The following is a 21,415-nucleotide window of genomic DNA, read 5'->3' as shown; positions in this document are numbered from 1 at the left end:
CACTTCCTTGTTTCTTCATAAATTAGACATGGGTATTGTTGTGCTATTGGTTTATGTTGATGATATTGTGATTACTGGTTCCGATTCTGTTTTACTTGTCCAGCTTAATATTCATCTCTCAGAGTCCTTTCATATGAAAGATTTTGGATCTCTCACATATTTTCTTAATCTTGAGGTGCATCGTAGTCCCTCTGTTATTTCACTCAATCAACATAAGTATGCTAGTGACTTGGTGGCTATAGCTGGCCTACAGGAGGCTACTTCTATTGATATTCCCATGGAATTAAATGTCAAGTTTTGCAAAGAGGAGGGTGACTTACTTGCTTATCCCAGTTTATATCGGAAGTTGGTGGGTAGCCTTGTTTATCTCACCATTACTAGACCGGACATTTCTTTTGTTGTACAAGAAGTCAGTCAATTTCTTCAGACTCCTTGTCACCTTCATTTCGCTGTTGTCCGTAAGATCATACGCTATGTTCATGGCACTTTTGCCCGTGGTTTATTCTTCCCGGCCGGCAATTCGACTCGTCTTACTGCTTATAGTGATGCTGATTAGGCTGGTTGTGCGGATACATGTCGCTCCATCACTGGTTGGTGTGTGTTCTTAGGTGATGTATTAATCTCTTGGAAGAGTAAGAAGCAAGACAGAGTTTCTAAGTCATCTACGGAATCTAAATACCGGGTGATGTCTTAAGCTTGTTCTGAAATTATTTGGTTTCGAGATATGCTTGAGAACGATCCGACCCCTCTACATGCCGACAATACGAGTGCTATTCAGATCACAACCAATCCTGTCCAATATGAGCACACGAAACATATTGAAATAGATTGTCACTCTATTCGTGAAGCATTTGAAGCTCGTGTTATCACTCTTTCACACATTTCCACTAAACTATAGATTGCTGATATCTTCACCAAGGCTCTCACTCGTCATCGACATTGCTTCCTAAGTAGCAAATTGATGCTTGTTGATCAACCCGCATCAATTTGAGGGGGGCTGTCAACGTACATCAGTCATCTCGTTATTTGTCATCTTTGTAATATTGTATAGTTGTAGTATTTTAGATTGTAGGCTACACATGACACTGCTAAATATTAAGCGTAATTTAGGGCCTCACATGTTAGGTGGTGCTACACACAGTGCTGTCAAGCATCAGACGTAATTAAAGGAATCACATGTTAGGTGGTATTCCCGCTCAAAATAGACAGTACATAGCCTTGTAAATTTGTTCTATAAAATGGGAGGAAATCCTTTGAAAGGATCATTGAATCCATTTGACAGCAATCCCCAATGACATTAGAGGTCTATCCTCAATAGTGCATCTAGATCTCAGTGGTAACAAGTTTAGGAGCATACGAGATAAGCATCAGTCGCCTTAGCTCTTTAACAATGCTTGATCTAAGCGACTGCAACCCATCGAATGAAGCAATCCCCAGTGATCTTAGTGGCCTATCCTCAGTACTGTCTCTTGATCTCAGTGGCAATAATTTTTCGAGCATAGCAGATCGTATCTGGCAACTTTCGCACCTCGAAGAACTTTCCTTGAGAAATTGTAGTATGCTTCAATCATTGCCAACACTTCCATCAAGACTATCGTATGTATGGGCTCACGGCTGTACTTCGTTGGAGATGTGTTTTGATGAAACTTCAGGTGCAGCAGGCTCTATTGTTGATTACTCTGCACCAGCTGAGCATGAAGTTAAAAGATGTGATATTTTTCGAAAGTTGACAAAAGCACAATTTGGAAGAGCCCTTGAGGTCTCTCTCTCTCTCTCTCTCTCTCTCTCTCTCTCATACACTGACATGCGTAACCCACATACATTTTATCATATTCTTGTTGTCCTTTTCATTTCTAATTCTTTGCAGGCAGAAATGTGCAAAGGGATTGGCAATTTTTTTGTCAATTATTATTCTTTGCTAACTCCTGAAATACCAGAGTGGTTTGCCATTCAGCATGCTGAATCCTCAGAAAGAATCCTGTTGCATCTCAAATCAGATGATAATAGTAAGTGGTCAGTATATTCCATGTTTATTGTATATGAAGTCCGCGAGCATGAAAATTCAAATTCTAGGACTTCCAATTTGAAAGAGTGTCAACAAGTTTGTTGTCATTTCCGGACTGATGAAGGTTGTCTGCAAATCTTAGACTTTCCGTTACTGCAAGTCTATGGTGTACGTGCTGTTAAGCTAATTGGAATTTTAGTATATGTATCCTGTGCGTGGTTTTCAAAGGTTGCAAATAATGTTGATAAATGGAGCTTTATTGAAGCTTCATTTACAACCGGATGCCTGGGCAGGAAGGCGAAAAAGTTTGGGGTGCGTTTGCTAAATGAGCAAGAAGTTTTGGAGCTCATTGAAGAAGTACGAGCAGAGTCTGGGTAATGTACTGTGGCAGCCACTTAAGCTATTAGGTACGAACTTGTTGAACTTGCTACAAGTGTTGCCGAGGCAGATTATACTCTTCGAAGGATTCTAATTCCAATGGCATCCTTTTCCACATTCCCCGATTATTGCGGAAAAAGTTTCTAGAGTTGACTTGATCATTCTGCCCAAATCAAACTTTCAGGAATTGCTTTCAAAACTCTTTGCGGTTCTTCTCTCTAGCTGAACGCTATATGACCATGCCCAAAACAAAATTTTCAAATCTAGTTTTCCTCAAAGCGCATCAAGAATATTGCCATCCATGGTTCATTACTCATATATATATAGTTTTAAGGATGTTGCAAGCATCTATATGCATGCCTCCGTTGTCTGTATGTTGAGAAGTCTTTGATTAATGAATTGTCTTTACATGCTTCTTGTGTTGTCAGCCGATTCTTTCTGGTACGAATTCTCACTAAAAAAAAATATTCATAACTTCTAGTGTCTTGGACACTACACAGGAATTATAAAAAGATGGGCTTCAACCTCTTGTAGTATTTCCCCTCATCAATAGCTTGGTTTGGATGGATGAAGCAGGATGAGCACTTGTTTGGGCTATTTGTCAAAGTTGCCTGTTTCTGGTGCACTTTAGCTTGGCAAGGTGGTGGTAGTCAGGTGAGGAAGAGGATATTGGATATTGCCATGACTGAGTTGTGACCGGGTTATTCTGCTACCCCATAGGAATGATTGTGTATTGACATGGCTGCTGCATAATTAATGGATTGGAAGGGTAGTGCTGGCAAAGTTCTGGTTCATGGAAGGCAATATTCTTCTTTTTTCTTTTGTTAATTCTAGTTTGGTAGTTCAGGCTCTAGGAGCTATTAATTTCAGTTTATGGAAGGGTAGACTGGGTAGTACTCTAGTTTTCTGGACGCAATCGTTTTGATCAATAGACATTTTAGAAAAATTTTATTTGCAGTCCTCACTTGGAGACTGCATATGCAGATTCTTTATTAAAAGAGAAAAAATATCATTTTAAGAGAGATATTTTAATAATTTTAAAATTTTTTAAAGATAAAATTACCTATGATTATATGTAACATTGCTTGACATCCCCCCCAAAAAGAGACAAACCCCCAGGAGAGGAACAAAGAAGTAGCTAGTTGCTCCACCAAAATAATTATTCGTCTAATCATTTATATATATATATATAAAATAATAATAAATAATACATTTACAACAACAATATTTTAAAATAAATGGTGTTTTTGTAAAATACCTTATAAAAATAATATCATTTACAAAAATATCTTCATTTTATAATATGTATTATAAAATATGTTGTGTAAATATCATTACCCTTTACATTTTGCCAAGCACATCAGCCGTTAAAAAGTGCCTGATATGATTTTTGTCGTGACTTAAGGGTGTAAATGTTTATTATAGGAGTTATTTTATCTTTCAAAACAATTGTATCATATAGATTATAGGTGGTGTACTCAGGTGTAGGGTTTCATGAATATGGTTATTCTTCCAACATAATTCACACTTTTTTTAGTCATTTGCACTGCAGTTGTCTCAATCAGTTTTTTTTTTTTTTTTTTTAAGTCATTTTAAGCTCGTTTAGATAGTGAAAATATTTCATTTCATTTTATTAATATAAAATTTTCAAATTTTTATACAAAATATAATAAATAATTTAATTTTTTAAAATTTTAAAATAATAATATTAAAAAATAATATTTTTAAAATATGTTATTCTACTTTTAACTTTTATTTAAAGCCATCTCAATGTATTCCCAGCACCCAAAGAGCCTAACTAATCAATTACAGAAAATAATTAGGCATTATAAGATATTTATTGCCCAAAATTAGGTTGTTTATAACTTTTTATATATATACACACACTAGGGAACGACAGAGGTGCATTAGCTTAAGGGTGCACCTGACATAATGATTGGAATAAAAAAATTAAAAAAAAAGTAAAAAAGTCAGTAATTTATTTGTCTGGCCAAAACGAAAATACAAGATTAAAGAATAGCAAAAATTAAAAAAAATAAATTTAAATTTCAGCAAAATATGAATATTGGTATGTATTCATATTGGATTATTTATTTATTTTTTATATAATAATAAAATATTATTAATTTAATATTTTTTATTTTTTATTTTTTTAACATTTAAAGACCTTTTGGTAAAACATGATCCTTCATTAAATTCTACAATAGAGTTGCACATCAAATGATCAAAGGCCTTCAGAACCTTTTAGTAAAATAGGTTCTTTTATTAAATTCTATAAAGGAGCTACATGTCAAATGGTTAAGGGTTAAGAGCATTGTTTTTGGTACTGTACCATACCGGTCGGTACCTGTTTCGTATCGGTTGAAATACCGGCCTAGATTTCGGCTTGTATAGGTCAGTATTTCGGCCTTTATCTTTATTTTTTTATTTTTTTATTTTTTGACTCACAATTCATACTAGACTATTTATAATTTATATATACATATGTATTCATGTATAATTTATTCATATATAAACTATTCTTTTGAAATATAATTTATATATATAATTTATTTATATATCGACTATTCTGAAACGGTACCAATATCAAAATATTTCGTTCTAGTACATTGACCGATACGACATTCGATACGATATTCAAAATATTGATTAAGAGCCTTTTGATAAAATAAGACTTAACAGATTTAACAGAGTTAATGAAAAAATAAAAAAGTTAATAAAAAAATAAAAATTATTATTCACAAGTAGGCAGTTATTTATTATAATATAATAAATATTATATATAAAGATTTCAAACATTTATGTAAAAAAATAAATTTTATAAAAGTAAATTTACTTAGAAAATAAATTTTTAAATTTATGAATTTGCTTCAGTAAAGGATCTTTGTGGTCGGAGACTTCTCGTAAAAAAATCACCAGACATTAGGTCTTGTATCGTGTTCTCTGTCTGGGAATGAACAGAGGCTCATCACTCATTTCTCCAAGCGTTGATCGGTTGACTAAAGGGAAGCCTATGGATCTGATCTGGAAATCTCTTCTTAAACGGCAAGGCGTTTCCCGTATCGAGTGTGCAGAAATGCTCTGTTCCTATCAAGCCAGATAGGAAACATCCCACCGGCTCCCATGAACACTCAACGAGTTTCTTCATCTTCCTCTTCTCCTCCAGTACGGAAATACGACGTTTTCCTCAGTTTCCATGGCAAGGACACCCGCCTGGGTTTTACGGGCCATCTATATGATGCTTTGAGACAGAAAGGCATTATCGCTTTTAGGGACGACGAAAAACTCGAGCGAGGAGAGTTTGTAAGTTCAGGGCTTTTGAAAGCAATAGAAGAATCCGAGTATGCAGTTATCATTCTCTCACCAAATTTTGCTTCTTCGAGGTGGTGCTTGATTGAACTTGCCAAGATCGTTCGATGTCGTAAAGATATGGGGCTGGTAGTTATGCCCGTTTTCTATCATGTGGATCCCTCTCACGTACGGCACCAGTCTGGTACATTCGCAGAAGCCCTTGCTAAACATGAACAAAATTCCAAGATTGTCAAAGAGGATGTGCAAACGTGGAGAGCTGCTTTGCGAGAATTGGGTGAAATCAGCGGATGGCATATAAAATTACAGGAAGGGTAAATCTCTTCTCTTTTCCAATTCGGATGAAGATAAGTCACAGATATTTTGCTAATTATTTCGTTGTTCAAATCACCTACGATTATTTTTTCTTAGAAAAAGGGAAGATATTCAAATTTTATTAATTGCGACTTTGGCGAATTATTATTATTTTTTTAAATCAGACTTTAAAAAAAAAACAAAACAAACAAAAATTCCAAAACTAAGCTTGTAATAAAATTATAAAATTATTATTTTTGCATTGAAATTAAACATTGCCAAACGACTTTATTCCCAAACTTATATCCTGCTTCTGCTCAAACGAATTTGTTCTGCAATTGTCTCATGAGGATCAAACCTGGTATCTTTTTCCTCGTAGCTGTACAGGCTGTACTATTTGGCCGTTTACTAACCATATGAACAAAACATTCACATTATTGATTTTGCTTCCATTTTGTGTACCGTCCTTGAAATTAGATGTTTTCGTTGTTTAATTTTATTTGAGATCGAGCTTAAAATTTTTTAAATATATATATATATATATATTACGGGTAATGTAATGTTAATTTGGAAAATATGGATTTAATGTGGATTTAATGTTTTAAAACCTGAATTACTTAGATTCATGTTTAGTTTAGCTCTCAATGGTAACCGTTATCTCATCAAACCTATTTTCCTACCTTCTTTTCAGGCATGAACCAATGTTTATCAAACACATTGTTGCAAGGATATATAGGAAACGGAAAATTCAACGCCAAAGTATTTTTTCCCATGGCATTGTTGGAATAAAGTTCCGAGAAACGGAAACGATGAAATTACTTGACATAGGGTTAGATGATGTTCGTTTTATAGGGTTTTATGGGATAGATGGAGTAGGTAAGACGACTTTGGCAGAGATTATTTATGATAGAATTGCTGATCAATTTGAAGCTAGCAGCTTTATTTACCGTGTCAGTGAAGAAACTCAAAGACATGGTGTAGTTTATTTACAAAGAAAAATCCTTTCTGACATTCTCATGGAAAGAGAAATTATAAATGGGTTGGATGATCGTAAGGTATACAACGAGATAAGGGATAGATTGCGTAGCATAAGGGTGCTTATTATTCTTGATGATGTGAATGAAAACAAGCAACTGGAATCCTTAGCCGGTAGTCCTGAATGGTTTGGAAGAGGGAGTAGAGTTATTGTAACGAGTAAAGATAAACAAGTGTTGAATAGCCATGGAGTGCGTATTATATATACAGTTAAGGAGCTTGGTGATGATGAAGCTCTGCAACTCTTTTGTCAGAACGCCTTCAAGGAACCCCATCCTGTAGATAATTATGTGGATCTATCCAAAGACTTTGTGAATTATGCTAAAGGTCTTCCTGGAACTCTTAAAGTTCTGGGTACCTTCTTGTATGATAAAGGAATAGATGAATGGAAACAGGTCAGAGATCAACTAAAAGAAAATCCAGATAGAGATATTTTGGAGATGCATGGCTTGCTACGAAAAATGCATCAAGAAAGGATTCTTCATGAATCTAATGAAGAGCCTGACCAAGAAAGTAGGATATGGGTTTTTGAGGATGTGCTCCTTGGACTGAAAAATAATACTGTAAGGAGGTTATTTATTACGTATATAAAATTATTGGATCATATATCTATATATTTATGATTATTGTAATTGTTTTTTTTTTCAATTTCCACTATGCTAATTTCATTATTCTTGGGTACCAGGGAGCAGCAGACGTTAGACGCATAGTCCTCGACATACCTCCACAACAAGAGGAGCACTTGCGTTTTGTTTGGATAGGCATTATTAAGGAGAATGTTTTCTTTGCCCCTGTTTTAGAAACACCAGACTTGAGGGTCATTGTACAAAAAGTATTTAGTCACAAGGGCGATCTTGATCAAGTGCCTGAGTTTCAAAGTGACGAGTATGCAATCAAACAGCTGAGGCAATTGCTGCGTCAAATTGGAGGTCCTATATCGTTGATACTGGATGATGATGTCTTGTCTGGATCAGAATCCCTTCTCGAGAAGTTTGAGCTCCGTATGCCAAATTGCAATATTCTGGCTACTTCAGGAAGTAAAGCTCCAAGATATAGCTTTATCTATAATTTAAAATCATTAAATGATGAAGGTGCCATGACTCTTTGTTGTCACTCAGCAACTCCACAAGATGGGAGCTCTTTATCTCCAGATGAGAAGATTGTCAAAAAGGTACCTTGTCAATCTTTGGTATATAGTAGGAAATATAAAATTGTTTATGTTATTCATAATTGTACCTTTTGGGTAAATTCAAGAATCATACTATCAGTTTAAGAAATTATTGCAATGATATGTAGGATTGGCCTGCTTGGCTGTGCGAGAGTATACACCTAAAGAAACTGAGCATCGACAATTGTCATAAGCTGTCTGTACTGCCTGAAGAGATTGGAAATCTGAATAATTTGGAAGAGCTAAGGCTAATGTCATGTACCGTTTTGTCCAAATTGCCAGATACAATAGGATTGCTCCATCGGTTACATATTCTTGACATATCTCATTGCCCTGCTTTGTTGAATTTGCCAGACACAATCGGAATGCTTCAAGGGCTACACACTCTTCGTATATCTCATTGCGCCATTTTTTCGAGTTTACCAGATACAGTAGGAATGCTTTCTGGGTTACATTTTCTTGAAATATCATACTGTACCAGTTTGTCTAATTTGCCAGTAACGATCGGAGAGCTTCGTGAGTTGCAGATCCTTCATATGTCTTATTGCTCCGCTTTGAAAAGTTTGCCGGACACAGTAGGAATGCTCCTTGGGTTAAGGATTCTTTGCATATCTTGCTGCTCCGTTTTCTCAAATTTGCCAGAGACAATCGGAAGGCTTCATAATTTACAGATTCTAGGCATATCGAGCTGCCCCACTTTGTCGGATTTGCCAGAGACAATTGGAATGCTTCAGGGGTTACGGATCCTAGGCATATCGGGCTGCCCCTCTATGTCGGCTTTGCCAGATACAATCGGAATGCTTCAGGGGTTATCGATTCTCGGGGTATCTCACTGCTCCGCCTTGTCAAATTTGCCAGTGACAATCGGAATGCTCAGTGGGTTGCGGATCCTTGGCATATCTCACTGTCCTGCTTTGTCGGATTTGCCAGAGACAATCGGAAGGCTCCATGGTTTATCTATTATCGGCGTATCTCACTGCTCGGCCTTGTTGAATTTACCAGTGACAATCGGAAATCTCATCGGGTTACGGATCCTTGGCATATCTCACTGCCTTGCCTTGTCGAATTTGCCAGAGACAATCGGAATGCTCAGTGGGTTGCGGATTCTTAGCGTATCTCACTGCCCTGCGTTTTCAAATTTTCCAGGGACAATTCGAAGGCTCCGTGGTTTACAGATTCTCGACATATCTTACTGCCCCGTTTTGTCAAATTTGCCAGAAACAATAGGAATGCTCCATGAGTTGCGAATTTTGGACATGTCCCACTGACGAAGCATTAGCGAGTAAGTTGCCATTACACATTGGCTGGTAAGCGGAGAAGTGTTTTTTTTTGGGGTCAAATTTACGTGAGAAGTTGCCAGAGAGAGTGTGATCGATTGCCACCATCAATTATTGAACTTTCAACATTTGTTGTAATTTATCTGTTTCTTTCATTTGGATTCGGAGGCGAGGCAAACCCCTCCTGTAGGATTCAAATAATTCAAACATAGATTCCATACCCGAATTATTTATGTTTCAAACGATAAAAATATCAAATATCATATATATAGATTTTTTGATATAAGTAAATATCAAATATCATATTAAAAATTAAACACTTACTACTCTTTGAAATATTTTAACTATAAAAAAATTATATATATTTGAATTTATAAATTTAGGTATGTTTGAATATTGAGCTGATTTGAGATAGTAGAATGAGTTTTGTAGGGTCTACTTAAGATGAATTTAGATGTCTTTAAATGTTAAGATGAGTTTATATATATTTTTAGAATGTTAAAAATGATCGTGGATTCCTCGTATAAAGAGGTATTGAGTTAAAAAATATTGTAAATCTCATGTGTAAAAAGATTTTAAATTTATATGAATTTATTAATTCAAAAATTAAATATTTAAATGTTAAATTCGATTTAAAATTAAACTATCTAAATTTCAAGAGTAGTGGGCACGCAAATACAAAATTTTCTTTTTATTTATTTTTTAAAATATTTTTTTAACATATTTAAATATTTTTTATAATATATATTAATACACTAAAAATTATTTTTTTAAATATTAAATAAAAAAATTAAATATAAAACCAGTCGAAATGAAGGAACAAATCCAAACGCCATCCCATCATTTTCCAAATTTCCAACGCATGTGTTAAATGGTAATCTTATTCGCACGTTCGAGGCGGCCCTTACGAAGCTCTTTCGGTTTTCGCGGGTCTGTGTTTTCTTCTTCATTTTGGCCGTCTGTCTTTATTGGTCAAAAAGCTTTCTAAATTATTAAGTATCAGTCTCCATCTGAATAATGCATGCTTCCGTCGTAAGAAGCAACTGTTTGTGATTATGAATTTACTTTTTGAATAAAGCACCCTTAGTTTTTCAACTCCTTTATTTATTAATCCGTTAGCCATTACATGTATATTACATGTCAATGATCAATAATGGCGCCTGGCAGGTAAATGATCAATAATGGCGCCTGGCAGTTCCTACTGCCGCTCCCCCTCGGGGTGGGGGGGGGGGGGGGGGTCCATAAAGTATTTTCCTATTCGCACCCACTCACACACTCTGAAGTCTGAAATTTTTATTATCGAGGCTGTGTCGTCATCACAGACATCATCGGTGGCTAAAAAAAGGTAATCACGAACACGATTTTGTTTTAGAGCACAACTTTATTGTCGAACTGGATGCATCCTGCCGGCTTATTGCAGGAGCGAGAGTGACCCGTCACCCTTCTTGATACTTTTTTCTTTCTTCCATTTCTTTTTGTTTCTATAAATTCCCTTTCTTTTCTCTCTGAAAGCAGAGACACGATTGGAAAGCAACGTAGAAGCGCACGAGCCGAAGAAGAATACGAATATAATCATAAAAAATGGCCGCTGAAACTCCCAACATTCCTCTTCTTACTCCTTACAAATTGGGGAAGTTTGATCTGTCCCATAGGTACACACACCTTGCAAAGTCCGCTTTTTTATTTTTCTTTTTTCTTTTTCTCTTTTCTTTTTTCTTTTTTCCGGTTACTATTATGTGAAATATCTATATATGTGATGGGTTTTGAGTTTTCTTAGTTGAAATCATGTTGGTGGAGTAGCTTTGTTCACACTGAGTTTGCAGGACACACTGGTGCGCTTATACTCTTGTTCAGTTATTACATTGATTCTGTTCCTGGCGAGTGCATCTATGGTTTTGTTATAACATGAAGATCAATAAAACCTGGTGTAATTTCAACATTTCGTTGCGTGAGAAAAGTTGTTTATGAAAATTTTCTTCTTTTCTCGTTTTTGGTAATTCGGTTCTTTGTTAGAAAGATCTCGTTTATACGATGGGTTTGGTGCGAAGGTTACAAAAGAACTGCTTGTGATGTATTGAAAGGACAAGGAGAAGAGTTGTTGGGCTCTTTGTATGGAGCCCGATTTTGTTCGTGTTAAGTCCGATATGATGACCTGACCAACATTCGTTGTGGATTTTTTTGCGGATTTTCAATGGGATTTGGGCCATGGAGCGGAGAGGTTTAGAGCTGGAGCCAATTAGGGTCTATTATATATTGTATTAAACTCCTATACGGCCAAACCACATAAATCTTCTGTCGTATGTAATTGATTCCACTTTTTGTTTACTTTTCTTGTATCATTCCTAACAAGATTTATATTCCTGCATTCAATTTGGTCTGCCTGTATATGTGTTGGAGCTTGGAATAGAAATGAATTGCCATTTTAACTTTTTTCCATAAAGCCTAGGCTGGTATTAGGTGCTACAAGAATGGGAAAGTCATGACTTCACAAAAAAAATACTTGCCTTAAAAAATGCTCTCAGTAGAATGATTTATTCCTAGCTTTGAAAGCATTTCGCAAACTAAGTGCTCTTTGCTGTAGTTTTGTAGGTGATGAAAATTTGTAATTTCCTTATATAGAGTTCAAAATAGAAGGACGGTACTTAAAATGAACATGGACCCTGAACCAGATATTTGCAAAATTGTGCATAGTAATGATATAAGCTGTGATTTGTGCATTCACAAAACGAGCAGCATTTGCTATGTCTAAGTGATGGAGAAATCATCATAGTTGAAGGACCTAGAGGATCTTTGCGCTTACTTTCCCCTACTCCAATACAGCATTTTCTTGAAATTTATCTACTTTCAATGGCAATCTGTTAAATTGACAAGTGGATGAGTTTTCTAGTTGGCTATGTTGATATAGCTTAGATGGGGAAAAGAAGAACTATAAGGTAGGGCCGAACTTTCAAATCTGTGATTCATGAACGAACTCAATGAAAAAGGTTAATATTGTTTACTAGCAAGGAAAAGTTATTATATATATGCACAAACTTTTGGTCCTAATTCTATTAGTGCCGGTTTTGTTTCTATTCAGTTTCTTAAACCTTATTAGATTTTTTACATCCAACAAAATCCACACAAGAAACTGTAAAGCTGTCCTTACTTCTGCTGTAATCATTTCATATGTAGATCTTTCTTTTAGTCTACTTTGTTGCTTGTATTTTGTACTATTGAGCGTGCTATATTATAAGAAATCTACGGAGGTAATTATAGTAGTCTGCCCTAGCTTGAAGCGAGCAATGGCATTGTGATGCTGATAGTGCTCTACATTCTTCGGTTTATAAAGATTTCTTGCTTGATTTAAGTTAATGTAGTGTTTACTTTATATTTTCAGAGTAGTTCTGGCACCATTGACCAGACAGAGATCATACGGCAATGTTCCTCAGCCACATGCTATCTTATATTATTCTCAGAGAACTTCCAAAGGCGGTCTTCTAATAGCTGAAGCCACTGGAGTTTCAGACACTGCTCAGGGGTAACTTTTATTTTTATTTTTTTTAATAATTCAAACTTATTGACTGTATTTTTTGGATTTTTTTTCTTGCCTTATGAAATTTATGACCTCGTAGGTTTTCTTTGATATTGTAAAGGTATCCAGAAACACCCGGCATATGGACCAGAGAGCAAGTTGAAGCATGGAAACCTATCGTAGATGCTGTTCATGCCAAAGGTGGAATCTTCTTTTGTCAAATTTGGCATGTGGGGAGGGTTTCAAATCAAGGTTTGTCTTTTAAAGTGACTTCCCTGTCTCTTATCTTTTGACACTGACTGATTGGGGCTGTGCCTTTTTCTTATGAATGGAGAGAGTTTTAGTGTTAACGCGCTTTCAATGACAAAAACATTATACTAAATAAGGCATTGAGAACACAGGAGTGGTTCTTTCTTACAAAATGTTGGTTCCAAAATCCAAACTGGTTATTTGTAATGTTGACTGAAGCATTGAATGTAAACCGATTTAGTGGGAATAGGATCAGATGGAAGTTTTGATTGACAAGGAAGTGTTGATTGACAAGGAAGTGTTGGTGCAGTAATTTGAATTTTTGTGTTTTTCTGGCAAAATTTCCTTGTATTTTAAACATATCATGAGGGACACAAACTTCAAAATGAGGATAAAGGGTTAGAAATGAGATTTTATACTGGGTTTTCTTAATGAAACACACATTATTGGTCTGTAAAAGTAGCAGAAGTGATGGGCAGTCAGATCATAATAGAACACAAGTGGATGTGTGAAAAAATAATACTTTTATTGAAAAATAATCTATAAGTGTTGACTTGTAAAAGAAAAAAAAAATCTGTTAGTGCTGTTACAATTTTTGCATTCTCCTTTGCTCTCAGAGGAGAGGAATGTTTTGAAACCATGCCTCAGTTGCAGCGATGTGTCCTCCCTGATAGTTAAGTTTAATTGATTGTTTTTCAATTAGGTGATGCTTTATCTATTTTCATAAGAAATTAGGTATACTTGCTTTAACAAAATCTAGTCACTTACTTCATATGAAAACTTGCTACTTGTGTATGTCATTTCTGTGAGAAAGATGCTTTGTCACTTTATTTTGTTATTTCATCATGATGCTAATTTTTCAAAAGCATGTTTTGTTCAATGAGTTGTTCTTTTGTAAAGGTGATGTGTAAATAGTTGTTTTTTCTTGTTTTTGATAGACAGACTCCACTAGTTCTACTTCAACTTCGGGCCCTAAGGTCAGTGGTAGCCAGTTGCCGACAGCCAACTACCACTTTTTGGCATTTAACCAGCTCTAACGTCTTATACTTTCTCTTTTTTGGGATTGAATATTTATTAAGTCCACATCCTAATACATTGCAATTAAGTGCCAGATTGATAATGGAGCTTTTATGCCTTCATGATCCAAAGAATTTTTTTTTTAATTTTTTTTTTTTTTTTTTGTGGTTTTTGAATTGACTAGCGTCTTTTCTATTTACTTTTTCGACAAGTCGATTATTATTATTTTTTTTTGCTTGATTTTTTGCATGAAACATCCTGTTTTAAATACTTTTATCGGATCGTTACTGCACTTTTTCTAAGTCCTTAAGAGTTGGTTACTGGTTTCTTTTCAAACTTATGTTATGGACACTCCAGTCTTAAAATCTAAGACTAATTGTTATTTCGGATATTGTTTTTCTTCTATATTGTCGTCTACAGGTTTTCAGCCAAATGGACAAGCTCCAATATCTTCTACTGACAAACCTTTGATGCCGCAAGTTAGAGCTAATGGAATTGATGTTGCACAGTTCACTCCTCCAAGGCGACTAAGGACAGATGAAATTCCTCAAATTGTCAATGATTTTAGGCTTGCGGCAAGGAATGCTATTGAAGCTGGTAATTTCTTTCCTAATGTAAAAAAAAAAAAATAGCCTTTGACGTTATTCCCTTTTGTGAAATGATACTAATTGTCTTATGAACAGGTTTTGATGGGGTTGAGATCCATGGGGCTCATGGATACCTAATTGACCAGTTTATGAAAGATGAAGTGAATGATAGAACAGATCAATATGGTGGATCCCTTGAGAATCGTTGTCGATTTGCGCTAGAAGTAGTTGAAGCTGTTGCTAATGAGATAGGAGCAGATAGGGTTGGGATAAGGCTATCTCCTTTTGCAGACTATATGGAATCTGGGGACTCAAATCCAAAAGCATTGGGCCTTCACATGGCCGAGTCCTTAAACAAGTATGGGATCCTTTATTGCCACATGGTTGAGCCAAGAATGAAAACGGTTTGGGAAAAATCTAAATGCCCCAACAGTCTTCTACCAATGAGAAAGGCTTTCAAGGGAAATTTTCTTGTTGCTGGGGGTTATGACAGAGAAGATGGAATTAATGCCATTGCTGAAAACCGGGCAGATCTTGTTGTTTATGGTCGACTGTTTCTAGCCAATCCAGATTTGCCTAAGAGATTTAAGCTTAATGCTCCTCTCAACAAATACGACAGAGAAACATTCTACATCCTTGATCCTATTGTTGGTTACACAGATTATCCATTTCTTGAAGACATGGCTGCATAGGTTTCTAAAGGAGTAAAGGGGAATCTGAATTATCTAAAATAAATCCTCTTAGACAACCTAAGTTGCTTTTGTTTTTCTTTTCTTGAAGTGATTTCCATCTGTGTTGCACGGGTGTAATGAAAATGTAAAATGCTAAATGCAGTTGGTTTGTGCAGTCGCCGTGCTACTGTGGGACTAGGCCTGACACAGTATTAATGAAACGGCGAGTATACAATCATTTTTGCAAATGAATTCTTCTATGGCATTTTCCACATCGTTATCTTTTTTTTCTATGCAGTCTCCCTTCTCCCTTCTTTCTCCTTCCAGCCTCTCTCCTTCCCTTCTTCTCCCTTCAACAAGAAAACCTTACGCACCAAATAGGAAAACCATCCCTTAGAAGGAAAATCCTAAAGACCCAAAATGCCAAATATAACCTCTAATCAACTGAGCCTAAAATTCTAGTAGAATTATTCTACTCCACTTGAGCAAACCATTTCACTAATTCTTTAAAATGAAACTAAATGCAGACAAATGAAATAAAATTCTCTTCTTTTCTTTTCTCAACGACCAAACAGAGGTAAGACCCAAAATGCAACCTTGTCAATCTTTTCCCAAGAACCATAGTCTTATCATAAACTTGCCAACATGTAGATAGGCAAATATAATCCATGTCTGTGTGTGCAGAATTCAATTGCCTGCAATGAAAATATGCATATATGGTGGGCATGTTTGATAATGACCTTAGTGTTGTCGTTATCATAAAAGATAATCTAATGGAACGGAATATTAAAAGTACAAAATATTTTTTGTAATGAAAAATTATGAATAATGCTATCGAGTCATCAGAAGACCTTCTTTGATGTGTTATCATCATATACTGCCACGTAGTTTATTTTAAAAAAGTATAAATGTAAACACATACGTGTAAAAAGAATCTAGGATTTCAATTTTCAATTTTTATATTATATTTTTGATTTCTTTTGTTTTGAATTTATTTTTTATATATAGTAAATCACATGGCACACACATAAATTATGTGACATAATAGTGGCACCATCTAATTTCAATTTTAGTGACAGAACTCAAAAACTGTATTTTGAAAACAATGTAGCTGCCATGTAATTTAAGAGAATTCAATTTTAATTTCTTTTTATAAATTATCTTGAAATACATGACCAACTTGAGATAGAAACATTTCGTAACATGGCATAACATATAATAGACAACATATTTAACATGACATACTTGCAACAGTGCATATTACATGACTTGACATACATGTAATAGATGGTATACTTAGCATAACGTACTTGTAATGTACAGTAATACATAACAGAATATATTATGTAACAGATAAAAATTGATGACAGAATAAATTCTGTATAATAGACAATTACGTGATAACTTGGCATGGCATGACATATATGATAACACACATACATACACTGTAATTCCTTTACTTAGCACACATATACAATAGACTGCTAGTAAGTTAAAAGCTAACTTACCTCGATCTCCGCGTTTCTTATAAAACTTCAAGTGCGATCACGAGGAACTGTAATTAGTGATTCTAAAAGTTAGAACTAAATCACTAATAATTTGAAATATGGAAAATACTAACTTAAAGAGTAAAATTTTCATTTTACTCTCTACATGTGGAAAAATGACCGTTTTACCCATAACTTAAGGATTTTGCATACTAACTCCAAAAGTTTCCAAAATTTACATTCCTCATATAAATTTTGTCCTAAACTTAAATATCAACTCAGAAAAATTTAAAACAAAACACAACTATGAAGAACACACTATGGTCGAAACATCCATAGGCCATTTCCCTTGATTTTTGTTGCAATTCCTTCCAATTTCAAAACTCATGCTTAAACCAAAATTTTGCAACAAACATCTTCCAATCCTAAGTTCAAAACCATACTTAAAACATCCATTTAGAAAAGCTAATAATTAACACCAAACTTTTTTGTAAAAAGATCCAAGCACTTAAATCACAAGTTTTGACCTTAAATCAAAACATCTCCAAGAATTTCAAAAATCAAATCTTACTTCTAACATATTCATAATATCATCCTAACATCAACCATGCTTTAAATCATCAAACTAAAGTCACCGAAATCACAAAATAACATTTGGAGTTTTTGATTTTACACTTAGTCCAAAAACAGAAACTTTTTCCTCAACTAGTTTTGATAAATCTCTTGATCTATGACTTATAAATATATGATCTTCAAACCAAACCATCACATGATTTAAAAAGATGTCCTAAAACATATATAAGCTTCTAATTCAAGATCACATGGTTAGAAATTAACCAAAACATAAATTTAGCCAAGAATATCCACACTTTGGCTTATTTGAATATCTCTTTGCATAAAATTTTATATTTTTGAAACTAACATCAAATATCTTCAAAATAATAATATAACATGTATATAAGATACTTAGGATCCTCCAATAAAATTATTAAAGTCATTAGAATAGGTTTAGACCACCAAAGAGTTAAACTCTCTCAAAACAGAAACTGTTTTTCTTCTTTCAGTTTCTAAGTTTCTAAATCTAAGAAAATCTTTCATTAAAACCTTTAATCGTGCAAAAATCCTCAACCAATAGTCACATATACATGTTAACAATACTCCATAAAAATTTCGGACCAATATCTATCCATTAGCTTGGTCAAAAACTCCAAACTATAACATATTCTCCAGTTTATCTCCTAGAATGACATTTCTATAGTTTACACAATATTTGACTGACCAAATGATCTTCAAATGGGGCAAATAAGATATCCATGTAAACTAGACTAAAAAAAGAACAACTTATATGAAGGAGACTTTATGATAAAACACTTACAAAAGCTTCGAAATGAGCGTGCAAAAGAACTCCTAAAAGCTGTCCGAGAGAGAGTGTTTGATATTCTTTTAATGGAAATTATAAATGGAAATAATTTCGTGGGGAGAGGTGGCTGGAGATACTTATGGATGAGATATGGAAGAGATGAGGCTGGAGTTGAGAGTTGAGTGTAGTTTTCTCCTACCCAAAATATCTATAAAAGATTATCTCATAATATTCTATCCAATAGTATTTACAAAAAATCAACTTAAGATATTTTTATCTAATAATATCTATAAAAATCAATTCAAAATATTTTTACCCAATAATATTCATGAAAATTACCTCAAGATATTTATTTTTATCCAATAATATCTACAGTTTTGAACAGACGTTTTGTCCGAAAATATGAAAAAATGTTATTGCGTCATAAGACTTTAAATAACCCTCCGAGTCTAATGGCACAAACCATAATATATTTTGACACTTCTAACTATCTCCAATAATCAAAAACACACTTCTGATACCATAGTAAATAATAACACTAACTATGTAGTTAGACAAAAACCTATACGATTAATGGATTCGTGAAAACTTATGGGGTTTTTACGAGGTTCCTAAAATTAATAGAAATTTCACAATTGAATTTCTAGCGGGCTGTTACAGTAGGAATGCTTTCTGGTTACATTTTCTTGAAATATCATACTGTACCCGTTTGTCTAATTTGCCAGTAACGATCGGAGAGCTTCGTGAGTTGCAGGTCCTTCATATGTCTCATTGCTTCGCTTTGAAAAGTTTGCCGGACACAGAAGGAATGCTCCTTGGGTTAAGGATTCTTTGCATATCTCGCTGCTCCGTTTTCTCAAATTTGACAGAGACAATCGGAAGGCTTCATATGTTACAGATTCTAGGCATATCGGGCTGCCCCGCTTTGTCGGATTTGCCAGAGACAATTGGAATGCTTCAGGGGTTACGGATCCTAGGCATATCGGGCTGCCCCTCTATGTCGGCTTTGCCAGATACAATCGGAATGCTTCAGGGGTTATCGACTCTTGGGGTATCTCACTGCTCCGCCTTGTCGAATTTACCAGTGACAATCGGAATGCTCAGTGGGTTGGTGATCCTTGGCATATCTCACTGTCCTGCGTTGTCGGATTTGCCAGAGACAATCAGAAGGCTCCATGGTTTATCTATTATCGGCGTATCTCCCTGCCCCGTTTTGTCAAATTCGCCTGAAACAATGGGAATGCTCCATGAGTTGCGAATTTTGGACATATCCCCCTGACGGAGCATTAGCGAGTAAGCTGCCATTACACACTGGTTGGTAAGCGGTGAAGTTTTTTTTTTTTTTTTTTTTAATTCAAATTTACGTGAGAAGTTGCCAGAGATAGTGTGATCGATTTTTCCCAACAAATTATTGAACTTTCAACATTTGTCGTAATTTATCTGTTTCGTTCATTTGGATTTGGAGGTGAGGCAAACCCTCCTGTAGGATTCAAATAATTCAAACACAGATTCCATATCCGAATCATTTATGTTTCAAACGATAAAAATATCAAATATCATATATATATATATAGATTTTTTTATATAAGTAAATATCAAATATCATATTAAAAATTAAACACTTACTACTCTTTGAAATATTTTAAAAACTATAAAAAAATTATATATATTTAAATTTATAAATTTAAGCCGTTTGGATATTGAGATAAGTTGACATAATAGAATTAGTTTTATAGTACCTACTTAAAATAAATTTAGATGTATTTAAATATTAAGATGCGTTTATATATATTTAAAAAAAATTAAAAATAATCGTGGATCCCTCGCGTACAGTGGCGGAGCCAGAAATTTATTATAGGGTGGACCAAATAAAATTAAAACAATATATGTAAAATATTTTTTGTTCTACTTTTATATAATTTTTTTTATGATATATATAATAATCTAATATGAAGATTTACAATAAAAAAATATGTTTAATACAAGTTATATATTAAAAAAATATTTGATATGTCAAGAATAATATATTATTAAAATAATATAAAGACATTCATACAAATATATTAAACAAAAAGATACAAAGTGTCCAAAATTGTAACTTGTGTTTTGTTAAACAAAAAAAATCATTAAATATTGAATTTAAATCAAAATTTTTAATTATTTTTCTTTTAATATAGACAATAGAAAAATATTAGAAATACTACTAGTTATAGTTTGAATTTTTTTTATTTATAATAAAAATTATGCATTTTATTTTATATTAAATGTGTTTTATTTATTTTATTTTTATATCAGATTAGATTTTATGAAGTGGCAAAAATAATCTTTAGAAAAAGGACCAATATATTATAAATTAATATTATTTTATTAAATAAAAAAATAATACACATTTTTTTTCAAATTTGTAAGGGGCCATGGCCCCCACGTAACGTGGCCACGTTGACCCCCCTTTCCCAACGTGATTTCATCATTGCTCGTGTAAAAAGATATTAAATTGAAAAAATATTATAAGTTTTACGTATAAAGAAATTTTAAATTTAAATAAATTTAAAAATTAAAAAAATTAAATATTTAAATATTAAATTCAACTTAAAATTAAATTATTTAAATCTTAAGAATACTGTTAATTCGCGTGATGCCTAGCTTTGATCACTAGACATGTTTGATAATAGAAATTTTTCCTTTTTTTTTATTTTTATTTTTTACATTTTTTAACATATTTAAGTATTTTTTAAAAATGTATATATATATACACATTAAAAATTAATTATTTAAATATTAAGTAAAAAAATTTAAATCTAAAAAAAAAGGTAAAAAAATTAAAAATAAATAAATATTAGAGCAGTCGAAATGAAGGAACAAATTCAGACGCCGTCCCATCATTTTCCAAATTTCCAATAAGGCTTTTACGTGTGTTAAAAGGTAATCTTATTCGCACGTTCGAGGCGACCCTTACTTACGAAGCTCTTTTGGTTTTTGCGGGTCTCTGTTTTCTTCTTCGTTTTGGCCGTCTGTCTTTATTGGTAAAAAATCTTGGGAAAAATGTAGTTATAATTATAACTCGTAT

At 33.9% G+C, this 21,415-nt stretch overlaps 3 protein-coding genes across 4 annotated transcripts; all 3 read left to right on the top strand.

Moving 5' to 3' along the window:
* Positions 1 to 1,380: 1,380 nt before the first annotated feature.
* LOC122302389 (disease resistance-like protein DSC1) lies at positions 1,381 to 3,340 on the top strand. Its single transcript, XM_043113612.1, has 2 exons — positions 1,381 to 1,759; positions 1,868 to 3,340. The coding sequence occupies exons 1-2, from the start codon at positions 1,391 to 1,393 to the stop codon at positions 2,381 to 2,383; spliced, it is 885 nt and encodes a 294-aa protein (XP_042969546.1). The 5' UTR covers positions 1,381 to 1,390; the 3' UTR covers positions 2,384 to 3,340.
* A 1,912-nt stretch (positions 3,341 to 5,252) lies between these two features.
* On the top strand, positions 5,253 to 9,692 carry LOC122302388 (disease resistance protein RPV1-like). The gene is made up of 4 exons (XM_043113611.1): positions 5,253 to 6,006; positions 6,678 to 7,584; positions 7,707 to 8,192; positions 8,318 to 9,692. The coding sequence occupies exons 1-4, from the start codon at positions 5,507 to 5,509 to the stop codon at positions 9,455 to 9,457; spliced, it is 3,033 nt and encodes a 1,010-aa protein (XP_042969545.1). The 5' UTR covers positions 5,253 to 5,506; the 3' UTR covers positions 9,458 to 9,692.
* Positions 9,693 to 10,682: 990 nt separating this feature from the next.
* On the top strand, positions 10,683 to 15,773 carry LOC122302386 (12-oxophytodienoate reductase 2-like). Of its 2 annotated transcripts, XM_043113610.1 has the most exons (6): positions 10,683 to 10,811; positions 10,982 to 11,118; positions 12,843 to 12,983; positions 13,099 to 13,229; positions 14,664 to 14,840; positions 14,927 to 15,773. In XM_043113610.1, exons 2-6 carry the CDS (start codon positions 11,048 to 11,050, stop codon positions 15,520 to 15,522), a joined length of 1,116 nt encoding a protein of 371 aa, XP_042969544.1. In that variant the 5' UTR covers positions 10,683 to 10,811; positions 10,982 to 11,047; the 3' UTR covers positions 15,523 to 15,773. The 2 variants fall into 2 exon arrangements, with proteins under 2 accessions (XP_042969544.1, XP_042969543.1); XM_043113609.1 differs by lacking the exon at positions 10,683 to 10,811 and having other exon boundaries at positions 10,852 to 11,118.
* The last annotated feature ends 5,642 nt before the right edge of the window (positions 15,774 to 21,415 follow it).

Source organism: Carya illinoinensis, chromosome 3 (assembly GCF_018687715.1).
Source record: "Carya illinoinensis cultivar Pawnee chromosome 3, C.illinoinensisPawnee_v1, whole genome shotgun sequence".
Classification (NCBI taxonomy): Eukaryota; Viridiplantae; Streptophyta; class Magnoliopsida; order Fagales; family Juglandaceae; genus Carya; species Carya illinoinensis.
Note: the sequence above shows the minus strand (reverse complement) of the source record. Positions and strands in the feature narration are given on the sequence as shown.

Coding starts and splice junctions, on each gene's coding strand:
- LOC122302389 (XM_043113612.1), top strand. CDS start 1,391: ATGCTTGATCTAAGCGACTGCAACCCATCGAATGAAGCAATCCCCAGT. Junction 1,760..1,867: donor AATTTGGAAGAGCCCTTGAG/GTCTCTCTCTCT, acceptor AATTCTTTGCAG/GCAGAAATGTGCAAAGGGAT.
- LOC122302386 (XM_043113610.1), top strand. CDS start 11,048: ATGGCCGCTGAAACTCCCAACATTCCTCTTCTTACTCCTTACAAATTG. Junction 11,119..12,842: donor AAGTTTGATCTGTCCCATAG/GTACACACACCT, acceptor TTATATTTTCAG/AGTAGTTCTGGCACCATTGA. Junction 14,841..14,926: donor AAGGAATGCTATTGAAGCTG/GTAATTTCTTTC, acceptor TCTTATGAACAG/GTTTTGATGGGGTTGAGATC.
- LOC122302388 (XM_043113611.1), top strand. CDS start 5,507: ATGAACACTCAACGAGTTTCTTCATCTTCCTCTTCTCCTCCAGTACGG. Junction 6,007..6,677: donor CATATAAAATTACAGGAAGG/GTAAATCTCTTC, acceptor CCTTCTTTTCAG/GCATGAACCAATGTTTATCA. Junction 7,585..7,706: donor TTGGACTGAAAAATAATACT/GTAAGGAGGTTA, acceptor CTTGGGTACCAG/GGAGCAGCAGACGTTAGACG.